The sequence below is a fragment of the Aythya ferina genome, assembly GCF_964211825.1.
Source record: "Aythya ferina genome assembly, chromosome: 2".
Classification (NCBI taxonomy): domain Eukaryota; kingdom Metazoa; phylum Chordata; class Aves; order Anseriformes; family Anatidae; genus Aythya; species Aythya ferina.
Window position 1 is genome coordinate 137,849,647 of NC_140297.1, and position 27,911 is coordinate 137,877,557.

The 27,911-nt window shown below is 37.4% G+C and overlaps 1 protein-coding gene across 2 annotated transcripts in view; it reads left to right on the top strand.

Moving 5' to 3' along the window:
• MTDH (metadherin) overlaps positions 1-17,981 on the top strand; it is a 31,063-nt gene extending 13,082 nt beyond the window's left edge. The window contains exons 5-13 of one of the 2 annotated variants that reach the window (XM_084512100.1): positions 171-239; positions 2,697-2,948; positions 5,260-5,346; positions 7,315-7,413; positions 9,773-9,900; positions 10,431-10,550; positions 12,373-12,492; positions 15,620-15,776; positions 16,715-17,981. In XM_084512100.1, coding sequence (XP_084368226.1) covers positions 171-239; positions 2,697-2,948; positions 5,260-5,346; positions 7,315-7,413; positions 9,773-9,900; positions 10,431-10,550; positions 12,373-12,492; positions 15,620-15,776; positions 16,715-16,785 — 1,103 coding nt within the window. In that variant the 3' untranslated portion in view covers positions 16,786-17,981. The remainder of the gene's footprint in view (positions 1-170; positions 240-2,696; positions 2,949-5,259; positions 5,347-7,314; positions 7,414-9,772; positions 9,901-10,430; positions 10,551-12,372; positions 12,493-15,619; positions 15,777-16,714) is intronic. The other variant, XM_084512101.1, reaches the window with a different exon arrangement.
• Positions 17,982-27,911: the final 9,930 nt, after the last annotated feature.

Genomic DNA, 27,911 nt, shown 5'->3' on the forward strand with positions numbered 1-27,911 from the left:
TCTTAAGTTTCCTGGAGATGGCTTAATTTACTTTGAGGTACTGATTAATGTTAGTGTGTGTGTGGTTTTTGTTCTTGTTTTTAAGTACCAGTAGTGAATATTCTTAAAGGAATTCTACAGGTGTTGCTGTCTGCAGAAATTAGCTCTGTCTCCTTCTACCTCTTCACCAGGTGATACGCTTCTGAATGTGCAAGTTAGCAGCTCCAAACCTTCCAAAGGGGAGTCATCAATTCCACAAGGTAAAAGGCTTTCATAAATAGGAATCCTAATTAACTGGAAAAGTGTTCTACAGAAGCGAAAGCACATTGTCAGTGCAGGGTGTTATGTGGTTACTAATCTGGAACTCTATTATGCAGCTGGCTCTTTTTGCTATGCAAATGTTATACTTCTAAGTTGCAGTTACTACTCAACAGGTTGAAAACAGTCTCTATTACATCTGTTGGGATGTATAAAATACAAAAAAAAGGATCTAGTGTCTAAAATTTTCAGCCAGATTGCTTGCTGTACAGATCATTACTTGCAGAATGCTAAAGCTTATTCTCAAGCTCCAGTTAAAAATCCCTCAGGCTAGCTTTTCAAATTTACTTTTTTTTGTTAATAAGTTTATTTGTTCAAAGAAAAACAAATATAGATAATTGATTTCAAAGATAGTTAATTATTGTGAAGTTTGCACTCATTGCAGGTTGTGTACCTGTGGGTTATTGAGTTCTTTCAATGCACCTCTGAGGGGTTTACTGTAAAGGCATTCATTTTGAGGACATTATTTGTCATATAACTGTTAAATTATTTGGCTATTTTTAGACTACGCTTGACTGATGAATTGTAATGGCTTTTTGATAAGAGATGGTGATAGAGCAGTGCTTGAAGTGAATTAGTTTGGCATAGTGATATGCTGGCTATAAGAAACCACCACCTGCATTAGTGGCATTTCTTTAAACGAGTAGTCATTTAAACAAGTCAACAAATGAGTTATTAAAAGCACCCAGGTCCAGAAAATGCATCACTGCCAGTTTTTGAGAGCTTTGATTCACACGCTAACTTTCTGGACCATAGCATAGAGAGAAGGAGCCATGTACTTCAGAGATGCATAATGATAGGATAGGAGGCAGTGATTAAGTTGCACTAAGGGAAATTCTGTTTGGGCGTCACCAAGGAAGCTCTTTACACGGTTGCCCAGAGAGGCTTTGAACTCTCAAGTTCTGGTAATCATAAAGACTGAGTAATGTGACACAATTTTTAAGTAAGCTGTGTGGAAGTTAGCAGAAGGTGGAAGTAGGTTGCTTCCAGAGATCCATTCCAACCTTAAGTTTTCAGTGATTTCTATGAAAAGTTTCTGGAAGAGTGGTTTATTAAACAGAATAATGAAGCTTTTGCTCCAGGACTTCAGCTGTCTTCTTGCAAGATTTCCAAAGAGTTGTTTTACCAGCTACACTAACAGTTCCTGTGTTTGCTGGTTTTGTTGTTGCCATCCCCTAAGAGGACATGTTACCCACAGAGGACATAAATTGATGCAGTGTAGCGTCTCTAGAGTTGTGAGAGAAAGGATGGTGTTTTTAGGTACAGGGGTTGTTACATTACAGCTGGCTGTGTTTGGAAATAGGATTTATCTAGGAACATGTAGGCGTATCTCAGCAAATCATTTCTCTGCCAGGGAGGCTGCCTTGAATTTGGTATGTTCATGCTGCCTGAGTGGAATTCATTTATGAAATAACAACATTTCATCTGTAGTTTTTGTGGACATATGATTCTGACTTAATTATGTGTCACTTTTTAGCTGAGTATTTATTTAAGCGTAACACTCATGATACGTAGATACTTAATCATTTGTCAAATGCAGCTTTTCTGTTGTTTACAATGTATTAAAAGAAAAAAACGATTTGATATGCAGGGCCCTTTGAGAAAGGTGTGTCATATATAGGTCACATTGGGTGTGCCAGGGGATCGTTAGCCTTTGTTTTATGGGGACGTTAAAAGAAAAGAAAATTTATAATGGTCTTTGTCTTGGTGTAGTACTGAGTCCTTTGAAAGTGTATATTAAACTTGCTCTGACTAGTAGTTCCTCAGCAACGTAGACTGCAGATAAAGATTTGTGCTCTCTTACCGTAGTATAATGTAAAATACATTGCTTATGAATTATTTTGAGAGCTTGCCATGGGGTTTTTTGTTTGTTCCCCCCCCTTCCCAAGTTTGGTCTCTGTAGTTAATGATAGCTATGTGCCTAGTAAATTCCATGTAGCACTTGGGAAGCATTTTCTACATGTCATTTCTTCTACTTAGTGCTTAGAGGACTATTGTATGCCACCATAGTTACAAAACAGAAATTGTTCTCCATTCAATACATAGGGCTCTCCACAAGCCATTGCATCACCATAGACTGACAGAGAAATTGCCTTGTTTTTTAATCTAGAGGCACCGATGAAACAAGCTATAAGTCTTATAAAGAAAGGGACACAGGAAGAAGGGTGCAGTTTGGTGCTGTTTTTTCCCCTCACTCTTCAAGTTAGTTGACAGATGGTGTGTATCATCTGAACTGGAAAATCAGCTGAGACAGAGCAGCAGCTCTTCTATATCACCCTGGTGTAGCAAAGCTGTTGTTCATTTGTTCTTTTTTTATTGCTAAGTGTATGTGCGTGTAAGATTTTAATTCTTCATCCAATTAGTATTTTATGTAATGTTTCATTATTCTTATGTTCAAGTTTCTACAGGATTGAGTGAAAGCCATACAGTAAACGGTGGAAGCTGGAATGAGAAGTCTGTAAAAATCTCCTCACAGATTGGTGTAGGGGAGGAGAAATGGACGTCTGTTTCCTCAGCTACAGCTGGGAAGAGGAAGACTGAGACATCGGCTTGGGGCCAAGACGCTGGAGATGCTAATGGGAATGGAAAGGACTGGGGCGTAACCCTGGTGGGCAGGCCCTGGAAAGAGCGTTCTTTGTTCACTCCTATTGGTAAGCTATTTTGAGAAAAATTTGCTTCACTTAAGCATTTCTACATAATTTTTGGTACTGAATCTCTGGAATAGCTTTGTTTATGTGTTCAAAAAAAAATCTTGGAATGGTCTAGTGAAATGTGAACTAAGCATTTTCTGTTTATTGTGAGTTCTGATGGCTTATCGTTTATGTTTCTCATTAGTTTAATGGGGTTTTCAGTTTTCATCTGAAATAAAATGATTTCTGTAAGGGAACCAATTTTTTTTTTATACACCTTTAGAATTTTAGAAAAGTGATATTAAGTCACTGAACTATATATATATTTTTTTTCTTTTTTGAAATTTGCCTTAAAACCCAGGTTATAAGTCTGTTCTGTTGACACATGATCAAATCAGTTGTGTTGTATTGACAGACATCTGTTTAGGCTTCAGGAACGAAGATTGCTCAGCTCTTGTGACAGTCTCTTTTTACTGCTTTTACTGTTTGGTTTTTTTTTCCATTAGAATTTTTTTTAGTTTTTGCCAGTACAATTTTTAGCTTTTTTTGCTTATATTGTCCAGATAAATGATGAAATTTTTGTTTGTCTGTGCAGCAACCTTATTAGTAGATACTGTAATATTGCCCTTTCCATTGTTCAGTCTAAATGATCATGGTCTTTTCTGGAAAGCAATGTTCTGCTATAGTCAGAAATGCTGCTTTTGTCTAGACTGGTTTAATTTGTCCCACTTTTCTTGGATTGTGGTGCCAGAGACTGGACCTGGTATTCCATTGAAAGCTTTTTATTACTGAGAAGAAGCAAGTGTTTTTGTTGTTGTTTCTATTTTTTTTTTTATTTTTCCATATTCTCTGCTTCATATTCTGATGTGGTATTTCTTAGCAACTAAACAGCTTGCTCTTGTTTTGTTGCTGAGAACAAGTCACGCATGACCAGACTGATCAGCTTCTGGTTAAGTGACCAGATTGTGGATGAGCAGAGGGTGTATTTTTACCATCCATAACTTTAGTAATGTTTTCAGTGCTGTCTCTCTCAGCATTTTTCTATCAAAATTAGGATGGTTTGTATCAAAGTTAGGCTGGCTGGAGAGGAGCTCTGTGGGAAGGGCATCCTGCTGGACACTGAGGTGGACATGAGCCAGCCAAAGGCCCTGGCAGCAGAGGAAGCCAATGATGTTCTGGGCTGCATTAACAGGAGTCAGTGGATTGTGGCAGTGATTGTGCACTCTACTAAGCACTTCTTGGACTGTATCTATGCCCAGTTTTGGGGCACCCTATACAGAAAGGATGTTGATCAGCTGGAGCAGATTCAGCAAAGAGCCTCAGAAATGGTCAGTTGTTGGAGCCCTGGAAGGAGAGGCTAAGGGAATGGGGTCTGTCAAGCTTGGGGAACAGAAGACTTCAGGAGAACCTGACAGCAACCTGCCAGAACCTGTGAGGTGTTCCTGGTAAGGCAGAGACAGGCTCTTCACAGTGGTGTGTGGTAGGAAGACAACAGACATAAATTGAAACAAGAGGTTCAGAATGGGTATAAACAGAAACTTTTTCTTCACAAGGACAGTCAGGCATCACAAACGTACAACCTTTGTGGGTAACCAGTCCTCATCCTTGGAGACTTTAAAGATTCAGATGGCTAAAAAACACTGTGCAGCCTTATCCGACCTTAAGAGCTGTCTGTGAGTTGAGGAGAGGAGGATGTACTAGGGACCTCCTGAGGTTTTCTTTGTAGCTCATTATAACTCCTAGTAGTTTTTCCTTATAATCATATAATCGCATTCTAACCAGCTGCTTCTTTTTGACACATATATGCCACTGGTTATTTTGTCTTGTTTTCTACTTTCCACTTCACAGAGTTAAGTATGTTGTAATTTTTAATCAGCATCTCCTATTTGTCAAAAATTGTTCTGAACTCAGTTCTGTTCTTAACATAAAAGCAATTTGCTTGAAGCTAGGTGTCATCTACAGAGCTAACAAATAGGCTTTTTCATAACTCCAGTCTTGGTAATAGGGGGGAAAATACAGCAATATGGGTGTCAAAACTCAATGTACTCACAAAGGAAAAGTTTATATAGAGAAGAAAATCTAATATTCTGTATAGAAATAGCGGTAGAGGGAGAAAATGATTTCAAGCTAAATGTTCAGACATTCACACCTTTGTCAGTGCTGATTGTCTCATGTAATAAGGCAAACACTGCTCTCAGCTGTATGGAATGTTAACATGGCTGGAACTTCCTCTGTTTTACTGACCCTATTCGTCATTAAATAGCTAACTTTTTCAACATTGCCAGCAGTCCGAAGCTTGCTTTCTCTTTCTTTTTTTTCCCTCCCCCCACAGCTGCTTGGAATGTGGATGCACGGATTAATACCTCTGAACCAAATTCTACTTCTTTCTCTTCTTTTGGATTAACTCCTGGAGTTTCTGGTATGTATGCCCTTCCAAAGATTTTTGGCTCTCTTCTCCTATAACAGGTAGAAACAGACTTGCCAGGTGTTATTTCCATTGTTTGTCCTTTGAAAATAGTAATGGTAACTGTAAACAAGTAGAAGAGCTGTTTTGTGAAAGTCTGCCAAGCTTTTTGCTGTTATGCTGAAATAATGCAATAAGGTAACTTTGAAATTGATAATCAAAAGCTAAATCAATGAGGTATTTCTGATTGATTCTGTGTTGAATCTAAACAATTGGCATAGGAAAACAGTTTTTACCCTGAACTTTCAGGGGTTTTGTTGTTTGTTGATTGGAGTTCTTTTTTCCCTTCAAGGATCTGAAGCACTACTTTCAAAATGTGTTATGTAGGCAGGAGTTAAGTCCTGAGGTTTTCTAGGATGGGTAGGAAAGCTGAACTCCAGGGTCGTCTTGTTTTGAAGGGTGAAATTGCTGTAGAATGCAAACCTGGCTTCCTAACAGATCTTGTATGTTATACTACTGACATAAGTGCTACAGTGATTTATTATTTAATAAAGGGGTCAGGTTTTCTTCTCTTGCTTATTTGCTCCCAATCTAAAGAGCTTGGCATGTCTATTTTCTTCTAGCAAGTAGCTAGCCAAGTGCTTATGCATTAAGCTATGTTTACTGGGATTGCAGTTTGTGGTCTTCCAAGTGTGAAACTAGCGTTCATTGTCCTATAGCTCACAAGCGCTTCATTCTCTGTGTGCATCTGTGCCAGTATAACAAAGAAGTTATAAATGCCAAGGTCTAATTCACCAGGCTCTCCAAAGAATAGCTCACTTAATGAAAACTTATCTTAAGGAAAAAAAAATAGTAATTGTACAAAAAATGTTAATGAAATTGGATTTCCCAGAGGGATCCACTTGAATTTAAGTTCAGTTGCCAGACTGAAACTTAAGAAAACTTAGTTAATAAAATGGGAAAGATTGATCTGAGATTCAATGTGCAATACCATCATTCCAACTTGAATTCAGAGAGAAACATGAAGACAGTGAAGTATATTTATAGTCTTTGATGCACATAAGCCACATTAGTAAATATTTACTGCTTACTGTAATGGCTAGTTAGTAAAAGATTGAGAATGTGTTAATATTCCTGTCATTTGAGAGATGTTTTTTGCAGAGGCATTTATAAATAAGGGAGAACCAGTTAGCTATCTATGGTCCTAGTTAAACTTCTTTTCAGAAATGTCTCATAAAGCAGTATGTTGATTTCTTTCAGTCCCACAAATGAGCTTTTTGAAGTTTTTTGTGAAATTTTCTCTTTGCTGATGCCTTATTTTTCTTAAAATAATGATGTTAGATGTCTTAACACTTTTTACTATCATAGCTGGAATTAGGCTTTACTGTTCATCATGCTGCTTTTATGTTCCTGGAACTTTTTACTTGAACTGGTTGTTGTTGTTGTTATGCTCAAATAATGCAACAAAGTAACTTTTAAAATGATAATCAAAAGCTAAATCAATAAGATTTCTGCTTGATTGTGTGCTGAGTCTAAATGACGAGCATAAAATTCACTTAGTAGTAAATAAATTAATTGTTATATCTGTGATATAATCAAGTTTCTTTCTAGTAGTCTTCTAAGCTGATAAGTGTAAGAGTTTTTACTTGCACATGGTGAATAATTTTATCACCCATAAATTTTCATTGTTTTCCAATTAGAGGAGACTGCTGTAAGTCTTGTGGAATGTTGTTAATCTGCATTACCTTTATTTTTTCATATTCTACTGTTAACTTTGTCTTCCTTTTTCAGTTCCCTTATTTTCTGAATAAACCTCACTTTGAAGAGGTTGGTAGTTTTCCTGTACTGTGCAGTCTTTAGAACCAGACTTTTTTTTTTTTTTTTTTTTCCTTGGGCCATTGCTATTTTGTTTTGAATTTCTTTACCTAAGAAAACTGAGGAAGCTTGTAACTTACAAATACAATTTCATTTATTCCCTTTCAGGATCCAATAGTGAGCCAGTTTCTCAGGCTGGTACTTCCGATTTTCAGTGGGATTTAAGTCACGCTCAACCCCCTGTTGATGATGAATGGTCTGGGTTAAGTATGTTCCTCTAAAATGTTCATTAACAAAAATTGCAATTACCATCACTTTAAAGCATAATTATTTGAGCTATTTGCATTAACCAGTTGTGAGCATATGAAGACAAAAACTGAAATGTTTCGCTTCTGTAAAGATAAGTATCAGTTTGAGGAAAGCAGGAAAAAATATTTTTGGTGAATGATGATAACTGTTTCTTAGGCAAAACACTTGGTATTGAAACACAGAAGTGAAAGCTCATGCATTTTAGTGTAGTTCTGACTTTTGTTTAAAAAAAAAAAAAAAAGATAATTAAAACAGTCTTAATTTACTACAAATGATAAAAAATCTACTGCAAGTCTGCAGAAGTTATGTTGGTATTAGTAGATTGTATCTGAGTAACTGAGTTTGCCTTTACATGTTTGTATCTTACTGAAAACATGACATTAAGACTCCTATATTCAGTCTTACTTCCTTGTTTAGCAAGCACTAGGGAATTTTGTGTGTATATGAAAAGCATATGCAGGCTAGAGATCAATGAAGTTACTTGGGAGTTGTAGTAAGCTTGGTGTTTATTTTCCCCTTTCCCCTCCTTGCTGGTTTCAGAATATACTTGTAGTTCTTACCACAGTCAAAAACCTAAATAAGTGCTGTAGTATAGTTAGTAGTAGTATAGTGACTTACCTAAATACCTACCAGTGAAACTGTACCTGTGAAGAAAGCTTACAGCCTTAAGTCCACTTTTTGAATTGCCTTGTAGTTGATATTCTTACATTTGACTGAATAAAGAATTTTTTTTTCTGAAATAAACAATGTAGTTTCATTAGCTCATTGGCTTAAAAACTTGGTCAACAAAGTGACCAGCAAGGCTGTTGTACATATTACCTTCTAAGAACAATGTCTTATTTAATGACTGCAGGATTAGAATGGACTGATACAGTCATTGACTCCATCATTTTTTGTCATGATCATTCTAATACCAGTTTATATAAAAATTATTTTGTCTTTTATCTGGCTTAAGAATAAGGGAAGCACATTTTCAGTTAATGGTTTGGAATTGATCAGTTTTCCATTATAAGAGCATAATTTATTCACATTTCTGAGCATAAAATGTCTGTATCTACAGCTTCTGTTAATCAAGTCATTTTTTTCATTACTGTACCTCCATTACTTGGTATCTATGAGAAGGGGGAAATAGGCTTGAACTTCCCTTAAGTGATATACAGATACACCTTACTGATATAACAGGTTCAGTGCATGGGAATTAACTGTATGTGCAAATGCTATGAATTTCCTATTTAGAAGGATGGAATTTTTTTAAAGGAACTAGTGACAGGGCAGTAGATAATAAGCTTATTGAGTGTTACACAGTAGTCTTTTTTTTTTTTTTTCAAATCAGTTAATTCTAGTGTATAATGTTTAAAGTATGTAATATATATGTAATATACCATGTAAGTTGAGGTAATATTTTTACAAGAAGGCAAGAGATGAAAAAGTTTTCTAGGTAATCTTAAAATTCTTGTGTACTAGTAAAACACAGTGTTTGCTAGTAAATATAATTGGCTTTATCATTGCTTTTCCTTTGGGCGTAAGTTTTTAAATGTTTAAATTGAATTCTGCCATGGTTGGCAGAGCAAGTTTGCACAATAATTGATTTGGCATAGGCAAAGGGTAAAAAAAAAAAAAAAAAATATTTTTGGTAGTCTTTCATTTTGTGTTTATATCATCTTTTAAAACTGAACACCTTGTGAAATCGACTTGCTGTAAGTTTCTGCTAAACTGTAGGGCTTCCCTTCTAGCATTTTTAGCTTTTATATAATTGACACTGTCATTCCCCATCACAGCATAAACACATGCCATTGCAAAAGGACAATACTAGCAAAATAGAGTAGGGACTTGAAAGCTTGGGAAAAACACAGTATTAAAGAATGTCTGTGTTACAGGATGACTTCTGGCTCAATGAGATTTACATTTCTCAGATATGGCACTTGTAAAGGATCCTTACTAAGCATCAGTATTATTCACAGTTCATCCTAGTGTCTTCACAAACCAGGAAAAAGACTTGAGATGAAGAACAACCCTTAACTTTGTTGCTCTTTACATAGTTCATAAAAGTATCCCAAAGCAATTGCATGTGGCTAGCTGCTGCTGTGACTAGTTTGGAATCCTATTGCTTTGTAAAATAATTAAAACTGACTCATTACTTACCAAAGTCTTCATCTTATCATTAAGGTATTTACATTTTTCAGAAATACAGGAAACACCTGTTTGTATCTTGGTATCAAAGGTGGCTTTCTGCATAGTAATTATTTTCATTTTTCAACTGTTAAAGAGTACCTGTAAAGTAAGGTGACATTCCTGAAAATCTCTTCAATTTTTGTAGATGGACTTTCTTCTGCTGATCCTAGCTCTGATTGGAATGCCCCTGCAGAAGAGTGGGGAAACTGGGTAGATGAAGAAAAAGTTGTTTCCGTTCCACAACCTGAAGAGGCGTTATCTGATGTTCAGAAGGTAAAAGGTGATATTTTCCCCTTTAGCTCCAAGACTTTGCCCTTACCGCTGCCATTTCTTAAAGTAACTTAAGGGTGATGATTAAGGTAATCTCTCATTTTATTTATGCTGATAAGAGCAGCAGCACTTTGTTAACATGTGGTGCTGGATGTTGTTATAGGGGGAAACAGAAGCCAGTTAGCTCCATGTCAGATCTTGTTTCACCATACTGTAAGGTATTATCTTTTATTGTGTACTAACAGAGGATTTGGATCTCTCCTCATAAACACTACTCAACAATATTTGTGTGTGCAAAAAGCAATGTTTCTGTGTACATTGTCTGTGTTTTTCATTTCCCAACTCTTGTACTTTGTTTCCAGAGTGTGTGTAAAGAACATAGCCTTTCCAAAGTGAACTGAACAGATAAGATTGTGTTCACTTCCTTTTATATGCCATTAAATCCCTGATAGTTAGTATTTTATGTTTAGTTTATAGGAAGCGTGTTTCATTGCCATCTTAAATGTTTAATATCTTATATTTCCATATTTAAGGCTTCAGATAATGAAAGAGAAAAAGCAGAGCCAATTCTTCAGAGTTCAACAAGTGGGAAGTCCAAGAAAAAGAAGAAGAAAAAGAAGAAGCAGGGTGAAGAAGCTAACTCTCCTTCACAGGTAAATGGAGCAAGATCTGGATTGTCTGAAAATAAATTTATGACGAATTCACAGAATCGACTTACTTTTGTGACTTAAGCAAAATTATTTTGGGGACAGGTAAAATTCATTTCTTTATTGTAAGGTCCACTACTGTTTTTACAAGTTGAGGTAAATGTATGAAGGATTCCTTTATTAATATTTCCTTTAATTTAAATGATTCTCTGATTGAATATAGAGTAGTTCTGCTGGATTTCTGGAAAGCATGAAATATATAGAAAATACTTAACTTTGAAATATTTTCTTTCAAAGCAAGATTCTGTACCGTAGGGATGCTTCTACAGGGACTTTCCTCTGCGTGGGAAGCTCTCTGTTCCTGTTTCGAAAGACAGCTGCCTTGTGTGCATAGCTACCTAGGAGAACAAGAGAAATTGAAAGTCCCTTTCTAGGTGTTCTAGAAGTGCAGTTCTACTAGGATATAGTGGTTTTCTAAAGTTCTTCTGTAGTTTATGTGAAATATTAAGTATCTACGACTTTAACTCCACAAGTACAGCTATCCTATGTGAGTCAGATTTGAATGAGATGGATACTGTTTGCAAACTGAGGATGGCTGGAGTTGCATGTGATATTTTTAAATTCTTTTTGAAAAATTACATTGAAACACATTTGTTGTAAAAAGGAAAAAAAAAAAAAAAAAGCAAAATCAGATTCCACTTGGCAATTGGAACATATTTGAATAGATGAAAACAAGTACTTTCTAAATAGGAAAAAATCTTTTGACAGCTCATACTCAGAATACATCCTGCTTCTGCCTGTGGTGACAGACATTCATAAAGGAGGAGGAGGAAAGCATTACTTCAGTCATAATTACTTTGGATTTGCTGCTTTTTTTTAATTGTAAAAGATAAAATTACTGTCAAGTAGAGTTGCTTTAATATTGTGTAAGTAGAGATGGTTGATTTGTGTCAATTTGCAACATTTCTTTTGAGGTTAAAAATAAAAAGGATAGTAGGAAGCTTTCCTATGAGTTGAAATCTGTGATGTTCTGGTATCTGCAATAACTCTAGACATAAGTCATGATTAGTATGAAATGGTTAACAGCATTTTCATTGTTTTGCATGGATCTTCAAGATAGAATAGTAAGTTTAGTGATTTAACTTGCTAGTTCTTCTTCAAAGTCATTTAAAATTTATATAATTAAACTCTGAAAGTTGAATGTGTTCGTTGATGAGAAGTATAATTTAAACAGTATAATCTAAGTGTTCACGTCGTGTTTGTTGACTTCAGGCAGCAGAAGCTACCATCAGAGCTAAATGTAAGACAGGATATATTCTTACCTGTTAGGAGTCAACAGGCTTTGACTACATTTTTCACAAGGTTTCAGGGGAAATAAGGAAGGAAGGAATGTTTTTCCAGCTTAAAACTGGAGATTTGTGTTCTAGTTACTGTTCACCTTAGTGCTTTAAATAAATTTGAATACTGTAATTCCTCATGTAAAAGAAAAAGTGTTCAACATCAGTGCTTAAGGAGTAAAGGTTGAGACTCTTGGAAACTTAGGAAATGTTTTCAGTTTGTACATAGATATGTTTATTTTATGGACATCACTGCAAACTACACTGAGTTGCAAAATATTGTTAAATCATAATACATGAAAGAAAGCTATACAAGTTAATACCTGAAACTTCCACGTATTAAGCAAATATTAGCCAACCACTTTAATCTTTTTTTTTTTAGGTTTTCTTAGTTATAGGAGATAATCATGGCAACTAAACTGATGCGCAGGGAGAAACAGTTGGAACTTTACTGCACATACAGGCTCCTAATTTTTTCCTCAATTTTGTAGGACACTGAAGAACTGGATAGAGAAGCTGGAGAGGAATTTCAAGAGGATACCTCAAAAGCTCAACCACAGCAGGAAATAGCTTTTTCTCTGAAGACCATAAGTACTAGTGAACCAGCTAAGGTAGGGTTATAAAACTGTGTTTAAGTAATAATTGTCATTTTTAAATGCTCAAGATGTACTGAAACATTGCTTGTGTATGGTAGTGTTACAGTAGGGATATACTTCAGGTTATGTTTAATTTGAAGGTGATCAAGAGGTTGAATTTTAGATACAGGCCGGTTATGAGTTTTTAAAAAGGGCATCCACTCTTTAAAAAAAAAAAAAAAAAAAAAAAAAAAAAATTAAAAGCAGCATTTGCTAAATTGTTAATCATCTTTATCATGACCAAGTTTGTGGATTTTTTTGTTGTTTGAATATATAAATTCTAAAACTTTGAGATCTGGAAACCTAAGAATAAATAGGTAAGAGTGCAAGACTAATATCTTAGCATATCTTACTGTTTCATTGCAACTGAATGAAGAGTTACTGACTTACTATGTTTTGATGTTATTGAACCAATTCACAAACTGACCATTCATTTCAGTTCTCAGTTGAAACAAGTACTATAGAAAATACAGGTTCTATTTGGTCTTTCTCCAAAATAGGTTCTTTAGATAATGTCCTACAAGCATCACACTTTGAGAAGTAAAATATTTAATATTTCTAATGGTGTTGATTTTGTTCCATAAAGTATGAACAATATCAGTGAGACAGTACCTCAGAATTGAAGAATTTACTTCAATAACTAAACATTTGTTACATAAAGATAGCAAGGTTATAACAAGGTTGCATAAAGAAAAAAATTCAATGAAAATAATAGAATGGAATCTTCCACGAGAAGCTACAGGTCACCAAAGTACAGAAACTGTATATTGAGAACATGCTGTGAAAAACAGATTCAGGCATGTTTTAGAATATTATAAATATTCTGCATCAAAGTATAGCTTTTACTATGATTATTCAGTTTAGATTTACTTCAACTTTTATTCGAGGTTAGTATCAACTATTCTGCTTGATTCACCAGCTCAGATGTCGACCTATACTATGTGTTATTATTTTTTAGACTGGAGCAATCCTGTTGCTGTGAGTTTTAAGTTCGTTGTGTTTGTATAGGTTGTGCCTATACATAGCTGCGTTGCAGCCAGTGGCAGTTTTGTGAAACAAGATCAAATATTGTATTAAACTTGTTGTGGAGGCAAAAGAAAAGAAAAGGAGAAAAAAACTGTTATTGACATTCCCTGAAAGTTAGTTGAACTTGGTGAACATAAAGGGAAATTTGTGAATAGTTACATCTGACAATGCAGATAGCTTATCAGTTGTTTTTCCAAGCCTCTTTGCTATCGGGTTTGGCTTTACTGTAATTTCATGTGTACAAAATATTTTCTGATACTGAATTGGCTGTCCCAAAACATTTTAGAAATGGTCTGCAACTGATGCCTGAAAGGGATGACCTAAGTTTCCAAGCTAGGTAATTGAGTCTTAAGCAAATGTTCTGAAACATGAAAACAAATATGAGGAAAAAATTAAATTTGAGTGCCTCACCACCCTCTGAGTGAAGACTTTCTTCTGAATCACTAATCTAAATCTGCCCTTTATTTTAGTTTAAAGCCATTCTCCCTTGTCCTATTGCTACAGTGCTGGATAGAGTCCCTCCCCAGCTTTTTTTGTAGCCCACCTTTAGGTACAGGAATTGTATTTTACAATTGTACTAGAATGTATGTTTAAATCTTCATCAAGTTTTTACATGTGGATGGAGAGTGACCCTGTCCTAAAAAAAACTGTGAGTGATGCCAGCAAACTGAATTGGTTACCTTGCACAACTAAGAACTCTCCTGAGTCCTCTTTCTGTTTGAGGCAACGTTGATTTTTGTTGAGGTTAATGTTCTTGTGTAGCTAGTTGTTGCCAACAATTAGACAACATTAGAATTGGCAAAGCCTGGAAGCCCTGCAATATGGGAGTTCATTTTATCAGCATAGACAGTATTAAAAAAAATTGTCATACTTGCAGTGTGATGTTAAGTTTAATAAGAGAACTACTGGCATTATAATTATTTCAGTTGTGTAAGAACGCAGGAAAGTTCTCTACCCATAATAGAGAACTTCTACTTTAATTTATGTTTTTTCTAATTAAAACTGTTTATTTTCTTGCTCAGTATTATATGGCTTTAAAATGTATATTGCCTTATTGTATGTTTTGACTAAATTTTTTGTGAGATGCTTACATTAGTGATGGCAACAGTACAAGCTGGTAACTTATAACCTAGGACCTGTGTACATCTGCATCACGGGATGGATGTAGACATCACTGTTAGGTTCTGTTAGTTTCACATCCTTGCCACTGTAGGACAACTACAGCCATGAATTCTAAATAACATCCTAAAGTTTTGGGTTTGTTTCTTGACTGATGCCCTGTTTTTCCAGTGTACTCTTACCTGAAGCCTTTTGTCAGTAGGTTGCCTGCTATGGGATCATACAGTTCTTTTTTTGTTCTGACTTTCCTACTAAATTTTTTGTACTTGCATTACAACTTGTGTTTTACTGTACTTTCATTCTAGTAAGTGCTACATAGTAGGCTACAGTTACAGTTCATCTCTGTAGTGGGAATCTTCAAAATATAGCAGATAATTGGAAGACACTAAAACTATCTTTCACCTGGTTGTTCATCCTACAGTAGTTTCCACTGAAATAGTTTTGACTACTCTCTCAAATACCTGTTCTAATGTAAGCACAGAATGTGAGCAACTACTAAGTCGAGCACATGGTAGGAACAACTGCAAATGCTTTCTGAACCATATAAAAGCTTTTTTGAGTTGTAGATTTTGACCAAATCAGTTTGCCATTTTACCTTGAAACAAAATGCGTATGTGTCATTATCTTCCACCTATTCTGAATGCATATTCTAAAATCGTTTTCAGATTTTAGTGACTTTCAGATTGTATTCTCTTTCTCTGCATGTTATGTGTTTGTTAAGGTGAATTAGTTTACGTGGCTACTTTGATTGTATGCAACTAAAAAGTCTTGGCACTAGATGGCAGTCACAGTCTTGTGGCTTTGAATACAATTTTAGCAGGTTTTTTTGGCTTAATTTTTCAGTGCCATCTTCCCAGCACCTGCTAAGTATGGTTCCAAAATAACTGTATAAGAATGTCTTACTGTTATATGATTTAGTGAACTCTTGGAATTTTTTTTTCCTATTTTTTTCAAATAGCCTGAGGAGGCTCCTTCACTTGCTGTTTCTACTGAGCCATCTGTAATTGTATCAGAGAGCGATTCTGACAAGATCGCTTCCCAAGTGCCACAGATGCTGCAAGAGACAGATGTTTCTAGTCCCAATATTAAGCAAAACAGTGTGCCTCCTCCACAGAGTAAGTATTTTGGTACGATTTTATCTGAATTCAGTGTGGTGTTTTTTTTTTCCATAGAGCATGTACAGTCAGAATGCTTTGCCATGTGGTTTGGATGCAGAGTAGCACATCAGATGCTTCTGTATTTCATTGAGGGATCTTATTTAAATGAAAGCTAAATGATAGTGTTTTGGCAACTGTCCTTTCACTGTGAGGAAAAACAAGCTTCATGTGCTTGAATGACTGAAAACGTTTGTCCTTGTCAAGACCTTAACAGACACTTGAATGTACTCTTCCCCATCAGGATGGGAGTCCCATGCCGTAACTATGTAGTTAATATATCAATTAACTTTTTTTTGTTCTGGTTCTAAAATAAAAAGGCTTTGGTGACTAATTCCCACCCTGGAAAATGGGAGAATATCTCATATTAAACATATAAAATATTTTACCTGACTTACTGCCTTTGGCAGCCAGCATATTTTAAGGCCAATTCTATTTATTCAAATAATATCGCGATTCTTTATTCAATTCTGGATGCCATGTAACTACATCTTTATGTAGTTCATTATTTTAAAAATTAATCTTTTGATGTGTAAGTGTAACTCAGTGGTTAAAAATGGTGTAATCTGATACAAGTGAACAAATAATGTAACCTATGTACAAGTATATTATTTCCAGTTATCTGCAATGAGGTCATTATCAGCTGTTGGCTGTTATATTAACAAAAATGCATGACTTTATTTATGGTGTAAGAAAAATAGGTTGAAATTATCAAACTTTGTTTTAGAGGCACTTCAGATTAGTCTATTCGTTACAAACAGGTAAACGGGAGGTCTGCAAAAATTGTGCTGGCTGAAGAACAGCTTCATGGTATTATGGAATGTACTCTTTAGGATTTTAAAAGTCAGTTCTGTGTAAACTTCCTCAGTTGTAACTCTGTAGTTATGCTTTGTTTTTAGCAAAGTCTGAAGAAAGCTGGGAATCCCCCAAACAAGTTAAAAAGAAGAAAAAAGCAAGAAGGGAAACGTGAACTTCCTGAGATGGACATGTGTTGCTGAATACTGTCATGAAGATTATGCTGTTTATGCAATAATTTGTGAACATGTACAGAATTTTATATAAGTTTCAAACAATTTTTAAAAACAGAACTGCTGTGAACACAAACATCTTTAAAAAAGGAATCAAAGGAAAGTAACTTTATGATATAGAAAACAGAACATGCTACATTTGAAAGACATTCTGAAGAGTCTGTTTTTCCAACTTTTGGAGAGAGATCTTAAAATAAAAAAACAAAACTGGTTTTACAACACAGTGCCCTGTTTACAACAGATTATACTCTCATCTACAGCTGCGGATAAAAGGTTGATTTCAAGGAAGGGTTTTCTGTAAAATATTTGTCTGTATAATAATGGGTGTTTCTTGCCTCTCTTTTAAGTGATGCAGTAGAAGCACAGAATGTCAACCATTTGAATTTGTTTCATGCCTAAATCAAAGTGCTTTGATAAAACACGTAATCTGCCATATCTTTACAGTACGTTGGTTAGCAAGTCTGCTAGCTATTACAGGAATCAAGTGCAAATCATTAACCATTTGTACAGTCAGACCTTCATGGTTTATTATATGAAGTTAACACAATAAAACTGCTTTGGGTTAAAAGTTTGAGAATGTGATTTGAAACTTAAGTATGGTTCATGAAGTTATTTTTGATAATGTCTATTACCTTACTTGAATTGCTGAAGATAACAATATATTTTTAAGAATGCAGTAATGTGCATAAAATTGGTTTTTCTGCTTCATTCCCTACAGTTCTTGGTTGATTCAGACTCCCATCTAAAATTGCACCCCTTTAACTTCTAAGCTCATACAGTGAATTGAAATCAAACGTTCCCTTCCCTTAACACTCTCTAATTTGCCATACCCAATTCTGTTTTATTCTCTGTCACTAAAACTCCGAAGAAAACAAGGTGAACTTTTTTCACCCAACAAATTATATGGGATTTCAGTGATCTGTTGGAGAACTGGAGTGGCTTCAGACAGCTTTAATTGACATTGTCAAGACCAGTTATCAGGAACACATTTTTTTTACTGCCTTAACCTGTAGTATGTAGAATGTGTCTAGACTTCTGGACAGGAGTTAGTGTTTTTATAAAAAATAAAATAAACATTCATGCAAGTATAGCAGTTGTAAAAAAATAAAATAAAATAAAAATAAAAAATTAAAGAACATTTCCCGCTTGAAACTGTTAATTAAAATGGTGTTTAAGATGTGTTGTCATTTTCAGGCACTGTGTAATTATGTGGTATCAAACTGACAGATGTGTTTGTCTGTAAGGTGCATGCTCAGCCATGTACACTGTAAATAGTCTTTACAAAAAAAATTGTTTGATAAGGATGGTAATTACCATCACCTGGTAAAACTGTTAAAGAGCCAACATGTTTTGTAAATGATTTGGTTTTGTGGCACAAATGGAATTGTTAACAGCTGCGGCACATGGTACTGATCAACAATCTTTCACTGTTCTACTGTACATAAGTGCAGTTCAACAGGATTACAGGGCAAGAACAGTTAACGCAGCAAGCTGGCTTTAATTGTACTGAAGATGCACCTTGCTAATGGACAACTTTCCTAATAAATGGATACTAATTTGCACAGGTATTAATCCCTGTATATCAGGAACATGTGACGCTCTAAAATGATGTCAAAATAAATTGAGCATATTGACAGTACTGATTTATTTACGGGGAGGGAATGATGCCTGGGACCGATGCCTGTCAGGCAGGATTCATGTGAGCTAAATTTAGAACCGAAGTACAGTTTTCAAGGAGTATGTTAAGGCAGACACTCAAATGGGATGTTACAAAACAGAGTTATATGCATGTAAATAATATTTTAATTTTACTTATCCTTTTCTTGGCAAAAGTAAAAGAATTTTACTTTCAATTCAGGTTTGTAATGTATGTCCAAAATGTGTTTCTAACTTGTATGTTGAGCTATGGGCCTTTCTTGTAGGGGGGGGGGAAAATGAAGCATTTATGCAATGAGGGTGACTGCCCCCAAGAGTTTTCACTGCATAAATTTATTCTTTTCATCTCTTTGGGATAAAATTGGTGGTATTTTGGGGTTATTAAGCTGTAGCTATTGGAAAGTTTGTCATTCTGGAAAAAAGAAACTAGCTACCAACACAGGAACCCTGCTGATTAACTGCTATTCCGAAGCAGGAGCGTATAAATACATAGCCTTCCTTTCAAAATGTTACCCATTTTAGCAGCACCTCTTACTGTTTTCTTAATGTGCAGTTTCAATGTCTTAGAAAGCAAACCTTGCTTTATTTGACATTTCATTAAAGAGGTAGTATGGCGTGTTGTCTATAAATAGAAACGTGGTTATCTATGTATTGTCATGTTTCTATGAGTCAAGCAATGGTTATTTTTAATGATACACTGAATCCAGACTTTGGTACTTGGGTAGAGAAAAATGCTATTTAAAGAAATTTAACAATTTTTTTTTTCTTTTATTTGTTGTTGAATGCATGGAATGGTTTCATAAATCCGATATGTTGTTTTTTTAAAAATACTCTGGAATTATTTGTATGCGTAATTTAAACTTGTGATGATGTGTAATTGGGTAGTCATGGCATAGTTTTCTTTTGTGGGGAGGGAAAGATGTACAGAATTCATATGTGCGTGTTACAAAGGTAACAACCTGTGCATTGGTTTGGAGGGGGATGAAAACTGTATTTCTGCTGCCCTTTTAGAAGTCTAAAGAAAAAAAGTGCAAGAGAAGAGCACTACTTTAATATTTACTAAGAATGTACATATTAAAAACATTTCAAACTTTATAGAAATACTTCTAGTACTGTTGTGTTGTAACCGAACTGTATCTTGCTGGAAACTGCCTTATTAATGGTTATTAGCCGTGGGATTGGCCTGTGAAATAAGGCTCTTATAACTGCAGGTGACATCAGAATACATCATTTGAGCAGACTTTCATCTATTATTAACCATAGTGGTTTTGCTTTTACATGTCTCAAGTTGGTCTCCGGCTAAGATTTGAGTTGTTAAGATGCAAGTCTTTGCAGTGACCGTAACGATAACCACTTCTCCTTGTGAATTTATTTGTAGTGAATGCTGCGAACGTGTGAAGGACAGGTTGAGTTTTCCAGGCCGACTCTAAAAGCTTTCAGCATAGTTCTGCTGTAGGAAGGAAGAAAACAAAATGCAAACTGGAACTACCTTTATAAAGATACCGCTAAAATATTTCACTGTTAAAATTGATTAGTTTGTGGGTTTGGGGCAGAGGGGTGAGGACCAGAAGAGGTTCTATGGCTGATAAGCCATATGTTGTCTTCCCTGTAGGGTTAAGAGAGCCGCCGCTAGTTGAGGTCTCAGGAACCAAGTAGAAAAACTTGTGCGTCATCAGATGGGTGGGGGGCACTTGGTGTTTTCTGTACTAGCATCTTGCTAGTAAAGTTTCAGAGGTTGTTCTTATTGAAGAAAAACAGTTGAATTCCTAAAAATTATCTAGTATCTTTATAAGGTCCCTTCCTCTGTTAATGAAACTTGACCTTCCGTTTCTTAGATACCAAGTTAGTTGTACCAAACTGAAGATTTCCAGTTCGTTGAAGATCAGTTTCTTATTGAAACCGTGTTGTCTAATTTTGGTGTGTTCTGTGAAGGAACATTTCGCAGAAAATTGCATTTGAAACTCTTAATATGAAACTAATGGTTTCGGGATTTCATACGGTGCTGTTAATAGAGCAAGCTGGCAAACACCTGCAGTTTAAGCAAGTAGATTTTCTATCCTTCATTCAGTGACCTCTGAAAGTGGCTCAGTATTTTTAAGACAGTTCTGTTTCCTTAGGAATATCACCTCTTCTGCACACGCAGTTTTCACGTAGCTGTTCGATAGATGGCCTTCGAGCTAAGTGAGTTACTTCAAATGTCTGATGAAGCATAAGCCAAGGACTTTGTCACTGAGAGCTTTGTTTTTTCGAGGCCACTGACTGAAGCTGCCACCAGACCAGTTCACAAACACCTTTTCCTTCCCAATTTTCCTATTTCCTTGACCATCTTTATGTAGCTGACCAGTGAAGTCATGCCTTGATCTATACCCATAATTGAAGTTGCATGTGGGAGAACCCTTTTAATGTTTTTACTTATTTGCAATTAGCTTGTTCCTGAGATTAGTTCAGAGCAGACAGCTTAGAGCCCATGTGATGATTTAAAAAATCATCATAATAATAAAAATAAAATAAAATAACTTGGTAGAAGGAAGTTGACTTATTAAAAAAGCAAAACTCATGTTATTTGAACTTAACGTAGAGATTGATGGTGAACTGGTGTTCAAAGTTGTTCATTTTAGAGTTAAACTGCATTTTTTAATAACTCAGGAAAATGAGTAGTTACAGAGGGATGTGCAAATTTTGACCATGCATTGCATTATTATGGTTACCTAATTAAATGTTGCATTACTGATCATGTGATTAAAGGGAAGGAAAAAAAAATAGATCTTGAGATTGCTGCCGTTCAAATGTAGAAAGGGCATGTCCAGATAACGAGGCTGGGCAGTTGTGTTACTCCAGCAATGAAGCCACAGATAACGGAGCTGAGCAAGGTCTCTAGGTTCTTCTGGAAAAGCTGGTAGTAGCAGGCTGTCAGCCCGGGGTCAGCAGCTTGTATGGGCACTCTGTCCCACTGCTTATATGGGAATTTGGGGGGAGAGGAGCCATGCATGTTCTGTGTTTGCTGATGCTGGTGTCTTCAGATTCCTCATCTCAAATTTTCTCTATGCTATGAAAGGGGCAAGGTTATGGATCTCATACCTTGGCTTCATCTAACCTATTTGCATGACTAAGAATGTTTTTAAGTGTTCTTCTGGAGTGGGTTCAGGATGCTCAGCGCTGGTAGAATGGAGCTGGAAAATCAATACCCTGCTATTTTATGTCCATATATTATAGAGGTGGTGTTCAAAGTCATCCAACTCATGCAGCCTGCTAACATAGCAACTTCTTTATAGTATTCTTAAAACATTTTAGGGTGTCCTGCACTGAATATAAAAATATTTGGTAGGCTGTGACAGAGATACATGATTGAAGGCTTCAGAGTCTGGCATGTCTGTGACTGAGAGGGGCAGATTTTTGTGTATCTGGTGATTGCCATTTTGGATTTCCATAGTAACATCACCTGGGTACTAGATAGGGAAAACCGAGGTCAGAAGCAGTGCACATCACATCAGAAAATAGCTTTTTGCTTGTTCACTTCTAGGTAAAATATCTGTCATACAGCACGTGATTAAGACACAGAAGCATGACAGCGAGTGCTTCACTCTATTAATAATTCCCTTGCTAATGACCTTGGCTTTGTGCTAGTATGCTGCTGGTGTCATCCTTCTGTGCTGCCTGAGAGCATCTTATGGGAGCAGGATTTCTTATGTAAGGACTTAACGTAGTGCTAACAGCTCTGGAAACCACTGTGCCTTTTCTCTCATGCAAAATGTTTTGCTTCTGCTTCGTGTTGCTGCTGCGTCGAGAACATGATATACTGCAAGGCTTTCAACACCTTAGATTTTACGGTTCCAAGTATTTTTTTTGGCCAACCCACCTCAAAAACAGTGTTTTGCCAGCTAAACTGGGGGGATAATTGCTACCTGCAGATGATGTTCATTATTTATGGTGCATTGGTGGCTCAAAGGGAGCTGTCAGCAGGTCGTTCCCCCAGCACACTGAGGACATCTTGCTTGGCATGGCCAAAAGTCAGCACCCCGTACTGAGAGGGTATTGAGGTGTCACCCGTGGTAGTTAAGCAGTCTAAGTGTTCACGTAGACTAAAAATCAAAGGAAAAGGGGAAAAAACCTGCAGATTTACATTTTCAAAGTACGCTTGGTTTTGAAGGCAATCCTGCTGGTGATCAGTTACTTTTATGTTAGAGTGGAAAAGAAAGCCAGGCTCTGAGCAAATGCCAGGTATTTTGGTACTAGAGTGTGAAACAAGGAAGCTGCAGGATATGTAGTAACAACATTATACAGGTATATACCTACTGACCTGCCCCAACAAGACACTTAATTTCAGAGCACTTTCAGCTTCAGATTTGGTTTAAACGTTGTCCAAATGTTCGTCAGCTTGCAAAGTGGGAGTATGCTGATGAACACCCCTAATAAAGCTCAAGCTGAGTGCAGCATTTAAAATCCCAAGTCCATGCACGTCATCTGGGCTCAGGCTGGAAAACAGCATAAATCATGATTAAGCGAGGTGCTGAAATGGTGTAAAATCGGAGGGGCTACTCTGTAAAGTGTCACTAACCTGCAGAGATGGGGTTTCCACATGCCATGCCTGAGCCACTCCTGTTCCAAAGGTTTGCATGTAGATGCTTGATTCTAAAGATGCAATGAGCTGTAATTGTGTGTTATTGCAATTAAACTTTCCAAAGTCAATGGGGAGATCTTCGCAGCATTAGCCCAGTCAGGATTTCCCAAAGTTGCCTCAGACTATAATCAAACATGTTCAGATGTGTACGCCTATAAAATGTTATATAGCGGCAGTACAGTAATAAACTTTGTATTGATAATCTATGAATGTACCTTTACAAAAATATAATGATGAGAATGAGTGTGAGATGTGCTTTTGAAGTGGTGTTTATGCTACTCTTGGGGATGAGTTGCCAAATAATGCAATTTCAGTAGGATTATATTGGTATTTATGAGGTCGTTTGGTATACAAAGTGGAGAATGAAATATCAGGCACATTATTTAAAACATCAATCTTACTTCTGGCATGAGGGATCCTAAGAACTTTGATCATTTGGAGGAGCTTGTTATACAGAGAAGCCAGGAATATCTTTGGTTTCTGTAATTGGAAGAACATTAGCAGCCTTGACCTGTCTCCCTTTAGGAGAGACAACATAAAATATACAGCACTAGAGAGCTTCAGTCTCACACCCCACACACATTGCTGTACTGGTGGCTGTGCTTTATGTTTTACTCTTTTTCCTAGCAGTATTTTCTGATACAAACAAAAGTTTAATTAGAAGTTTAATCCATTTTATAAAACTTTCTGTACCACCAATACTAAAAAAGAAGTGTTTTCCTCTCTTTTGAATTAACAAATCCATATGTGCTGTGTTTCAGGAAGGATATACCATGACCTGTAATACATATGGTGTATATGAAAGGTATTACACTGCATGTATAGTACTTGCAGCTTGCCTCTGCATGGGCTGTAAGAAAAGGTGAGTATTGGCTTAACTGCATCCAAATCACCATCAGGTACTCAGCAAGTCAACCATGATGGGGCTTTTCCTGGGGATCCAGAGCAGATTGCTGAAGGGGGCAAACCTCATTGGCATTTTCACTGTATGAAGCCAACAACTGCTGTGACATATTCTCCAGGTTTGGCTGGTAAAGGAATCAATCTCCATTGGTGACTCCTTATTAAGCAGTAGATGGGTAAATTCTCAGAGGATGACGCTAAAAGAAAGTCAAACACTCCTCTAAGCAGAGGGGGAAAATATATATACATCAGTGAGACTGGAAGCTTCTGTAAAGCTCTGTGGCAAACCTCTTACTGCAATGAACACCGGTGAAAATTGTACAGTGTGTCCTGGAGTTTGCTCAAGAGGTCAGCAAACTTCAAAGAGAGCATGAGAAGAGGAATAACTTCACAGATACTCAAAATAATGAGGGAGGTGGTATTTAGTTGGTTTAAAACTGGTGACAATTCAGAGCTCAGGTTTCTGTTGCATGTGTCTTAATATATGGACTAACAACATGCATCTGGGGAAAAATCTAGGCAGGCTCCAAGAGGTAATGTGTGTAACACAAAAAGACAGAACTGGAAGTGTTTGCTGTGTAAGTTACAGAAAGTAATGAGATACGGTTATGGAAGGTGTGGTGTTTTAGTTTCTCCTGATGTAAAATTAAGTCCTGGTTCTCGATAGGATGGAAGAAGACACTTTATCACTACACTGAGGTCAGTATGAAAAGACCAAATTGTCATGATTTCTGATAGTTCTTAGGTCTTTTATTTTCTTATAACTATGTAAACATAAGACTGATGAGTAAAACTGGGAGGAACATCTATTCTTTTGCATTAATAATAATTAAAAATTGAGTCTTTAAAAGAAGGGGAGAAACCTGCTATCACATAAAGAAAAAGGGAATAAAATTTGGCAAAATTCCCAGTGTTGAGCCATATTTGAAGTCATAAATTAAAAATTAACTAATCTAACTAATGGAACTAAGAGGAAGTAAATACTCTTTATGTACATTAGCTTTTCTTAGAAGGTCTGCCTCTCCCATCAATAAAAGGCTTGTGACCTCTTTGACCGCAAACTCACCATGATATTAAAAACTGTCACTTAAATTTCCTTTGTTTAAGCAATCTGGCAAGCAGCAAGGCACCGTTGGCAATGTAACAACCTATTTATCCAACAGCTAGAATCTCATCCTAATATGCTGTATGTCATCCTTCAGAATTGGTTGTTTGCAGTCTATGGATAAAATGTAGCCACCTATACCAGCTGGCTTAATACTGTGTCCAGCATAACTGCTCAGGCTGAAAGGAGAAGAAAAAAAAAAAAGCCCTAAGTGTGACCGTCCACTGGGTCATCATAGTAAAAGGTCAAGTGTAAACCCTGAGATGTTTGAATTTAAACAGTGAAGAAGAATGAGGGCACAATACCAACGCTGTGTCCATTTGGTAAATAATGTCGTGCCTGATGCCTGCAATTTGTAAGGCTCTTACAACACTGTCTAGATGCAGACTTGAGAGAAGCAATAAATACATGTATGTACTTAAAGGACTGGAAGCAGTGTTTGGTTGGTAGAAATTTAATTCGACAAAAAAGATTTGGAAAAAACTTTGTTGTAGAGTAGAAGTTACTAGACATTAGGTGCTAAAGGGCTTACTTGCCCTGATAGAGAAAGAGGTGATGAGTTTGAGTGGGATAGAAGACATCTGGGCTTATCAAGGGGGGTGATAATGGGTTGGAAACAATCTTCCAAGATCAGTGGGGGTGTCTCCATTTCTTTCTGTCTTTGGATGAAGACTGGTTCCTTCTGTTATAAATTCCAAGTCAATTTAGCTTTATAAGATTTATTTATGAGGTCAATAAAAGGCACGTGAACAGTGCTGGGTGCATGGGGAGTCTGGGCACACACACACGTTACATCAGGCGGCTGTTTTTTATGCTCCTAGGCTGATACATACATGTATTCATTACTACTTCTAGAAAAGGCAGGGTTATTATAATTAGTTCCCGGAATCCAAACCCTCCCTCTGGCGTGTGCATATCAGTTTCCAGTGGTCCAGCTGGGGCTCTCTTGTGCTGAAGACTCGTAGTCTTCCTCCCAGGCTTTTTCCTTGTCCTTCTCCTTTATCCATCTTGGCTGGATGTCAGAGACTTGTGCAGCGTCCCCTACAAGCTTTATCTTTTAGTCATCCTTCAACTTTCCCATTCTCCTTAATCTCTTGGCTAGATATCAGAGACATGTGTAGTGTCCCACGCAGTAGTCACAATAGTTAGCGGTTATTCTGAAACCCCCCAGATATCAGAGACTCAAGGTTTACCCTTCAAGCCCTCTATTGACACAAATTGCTGAAACATTCCTTACACTTCTCAGCGAGCTCTCAGGAGGTGTGGGTACAAGTTACTGGTTTAAATACAGGGGCAGCTAGATGAGGCTTGAAGGCTTGTGCAAGAGGAGCCAGCACACACTTCTGGCCATATGTTCTGCAAATGGGAGTAGTCCACATGTGACAAGCGTACCCACAGAGGTGACTGAAGTACCCATTGAACTGGGTTGGGACAGCCAAGCATTCTGAGCCAGTGAAGGGGAAAAGTCAAAGCTGTTCTTCTCCACTGGGCATGAGATGGGGCACAAGGTTCACTAGCTCTATTCAGCCAGGAGAAATAAAAATATTAGAGAAGTTCACAGACTTCCCCAAGGTAAAAGGAGAGAAAAAATGATGTTCTTTATTGCTAAAGTACTGACTAACATCATAAAACCACTGCAGCATGGCAAGGTACAATGTGTAAACATTTCTTTTACATATTATTGTGCTCCATCTTTAGATGTACTTTTCAGACTTTTTTATTTATATTCTTAACTTTTATGTTGTGGTGATTTAACACCGATGGGCAGCTCAGCATCTCCATGCCACACTCTCGCTCCTCCTCCTCAACAGATCAGGGAGAAAACAGGATGAAAAAGAGGTTCATGGGTTGAGATAAGGGCAGGATGATTGCTCACCAACCACAGAGGCAACACAGACTCAGCAAAGAGAGATTAATGTAATTTATTGCCTACTCCCAACTGCCTGTAGCAGTGAGAAACTGAAAACAAACTAAAACACTTTCCCCCCATTCACCCTCCTCCCCCTGAGCAGCACACAGGAATGGGGAATGGGGGCTGTGGTCAGTCCCTGATGCTTCATCTCTGCTGCTCCCTCACGGTCCCTCTCTGCCCCTGCTCCATGCAGGGTCCCTCCCACAGGATGCCGTCCTTCCCCAACTGAGCCTGTGGGGGCTGCCCAGAGGCAGCAGCTCTCCAAGCACTGCTCCCACACTGCTCTGTCCCACGGGGTCCATCCATCCCCCAGGAGCAAACTGCTCCAGCATGGGTCCCCCACGGGTGGGTGGAAGTTCCCCCCAGCCCCCCTGCTCCTGCGTGGGCTCCTCTCCACAGGCTGCAGCTCCGGCCCGGGGTCTGCTCCTGCGGGGGCTCTCCATGGGCCGCAGCCTCCTCCAGGCCACATCCACCTGCTCCACCAGGGGCTCCTCCACCCATGGGGGGGCTGCAGCGTGGAGATCTGCTCCATGTGGGACCCATGGGCTGCAGGGGGACAGCCTGCTCCACCAGGGGCCTCTCCACAGGCTGCAGGGGAACTGCTTCTGCCTGCCTGGAGCACCTCCTGCAGTGACCTTGGGGGCTGCAGGGCTGCTTCTCACTGCTCTCTCCTTGCTGTTGATGCCCAGCAGGTTTTCTTTTTTTTCCCCTTTTTTCGATCTGTTCTTCCAGAAGCACAACCAATATTGCTCACTGGTTTGGCCCTGACCACCAGTGGGTCCCTTTTGGAGCCACATGGAGGTGGCTCTGGTCTGAGCTTGGGAGACTGCTGGGCTGTGCTCACAGAGCTCAAACCACACTGGGTTGAACCACT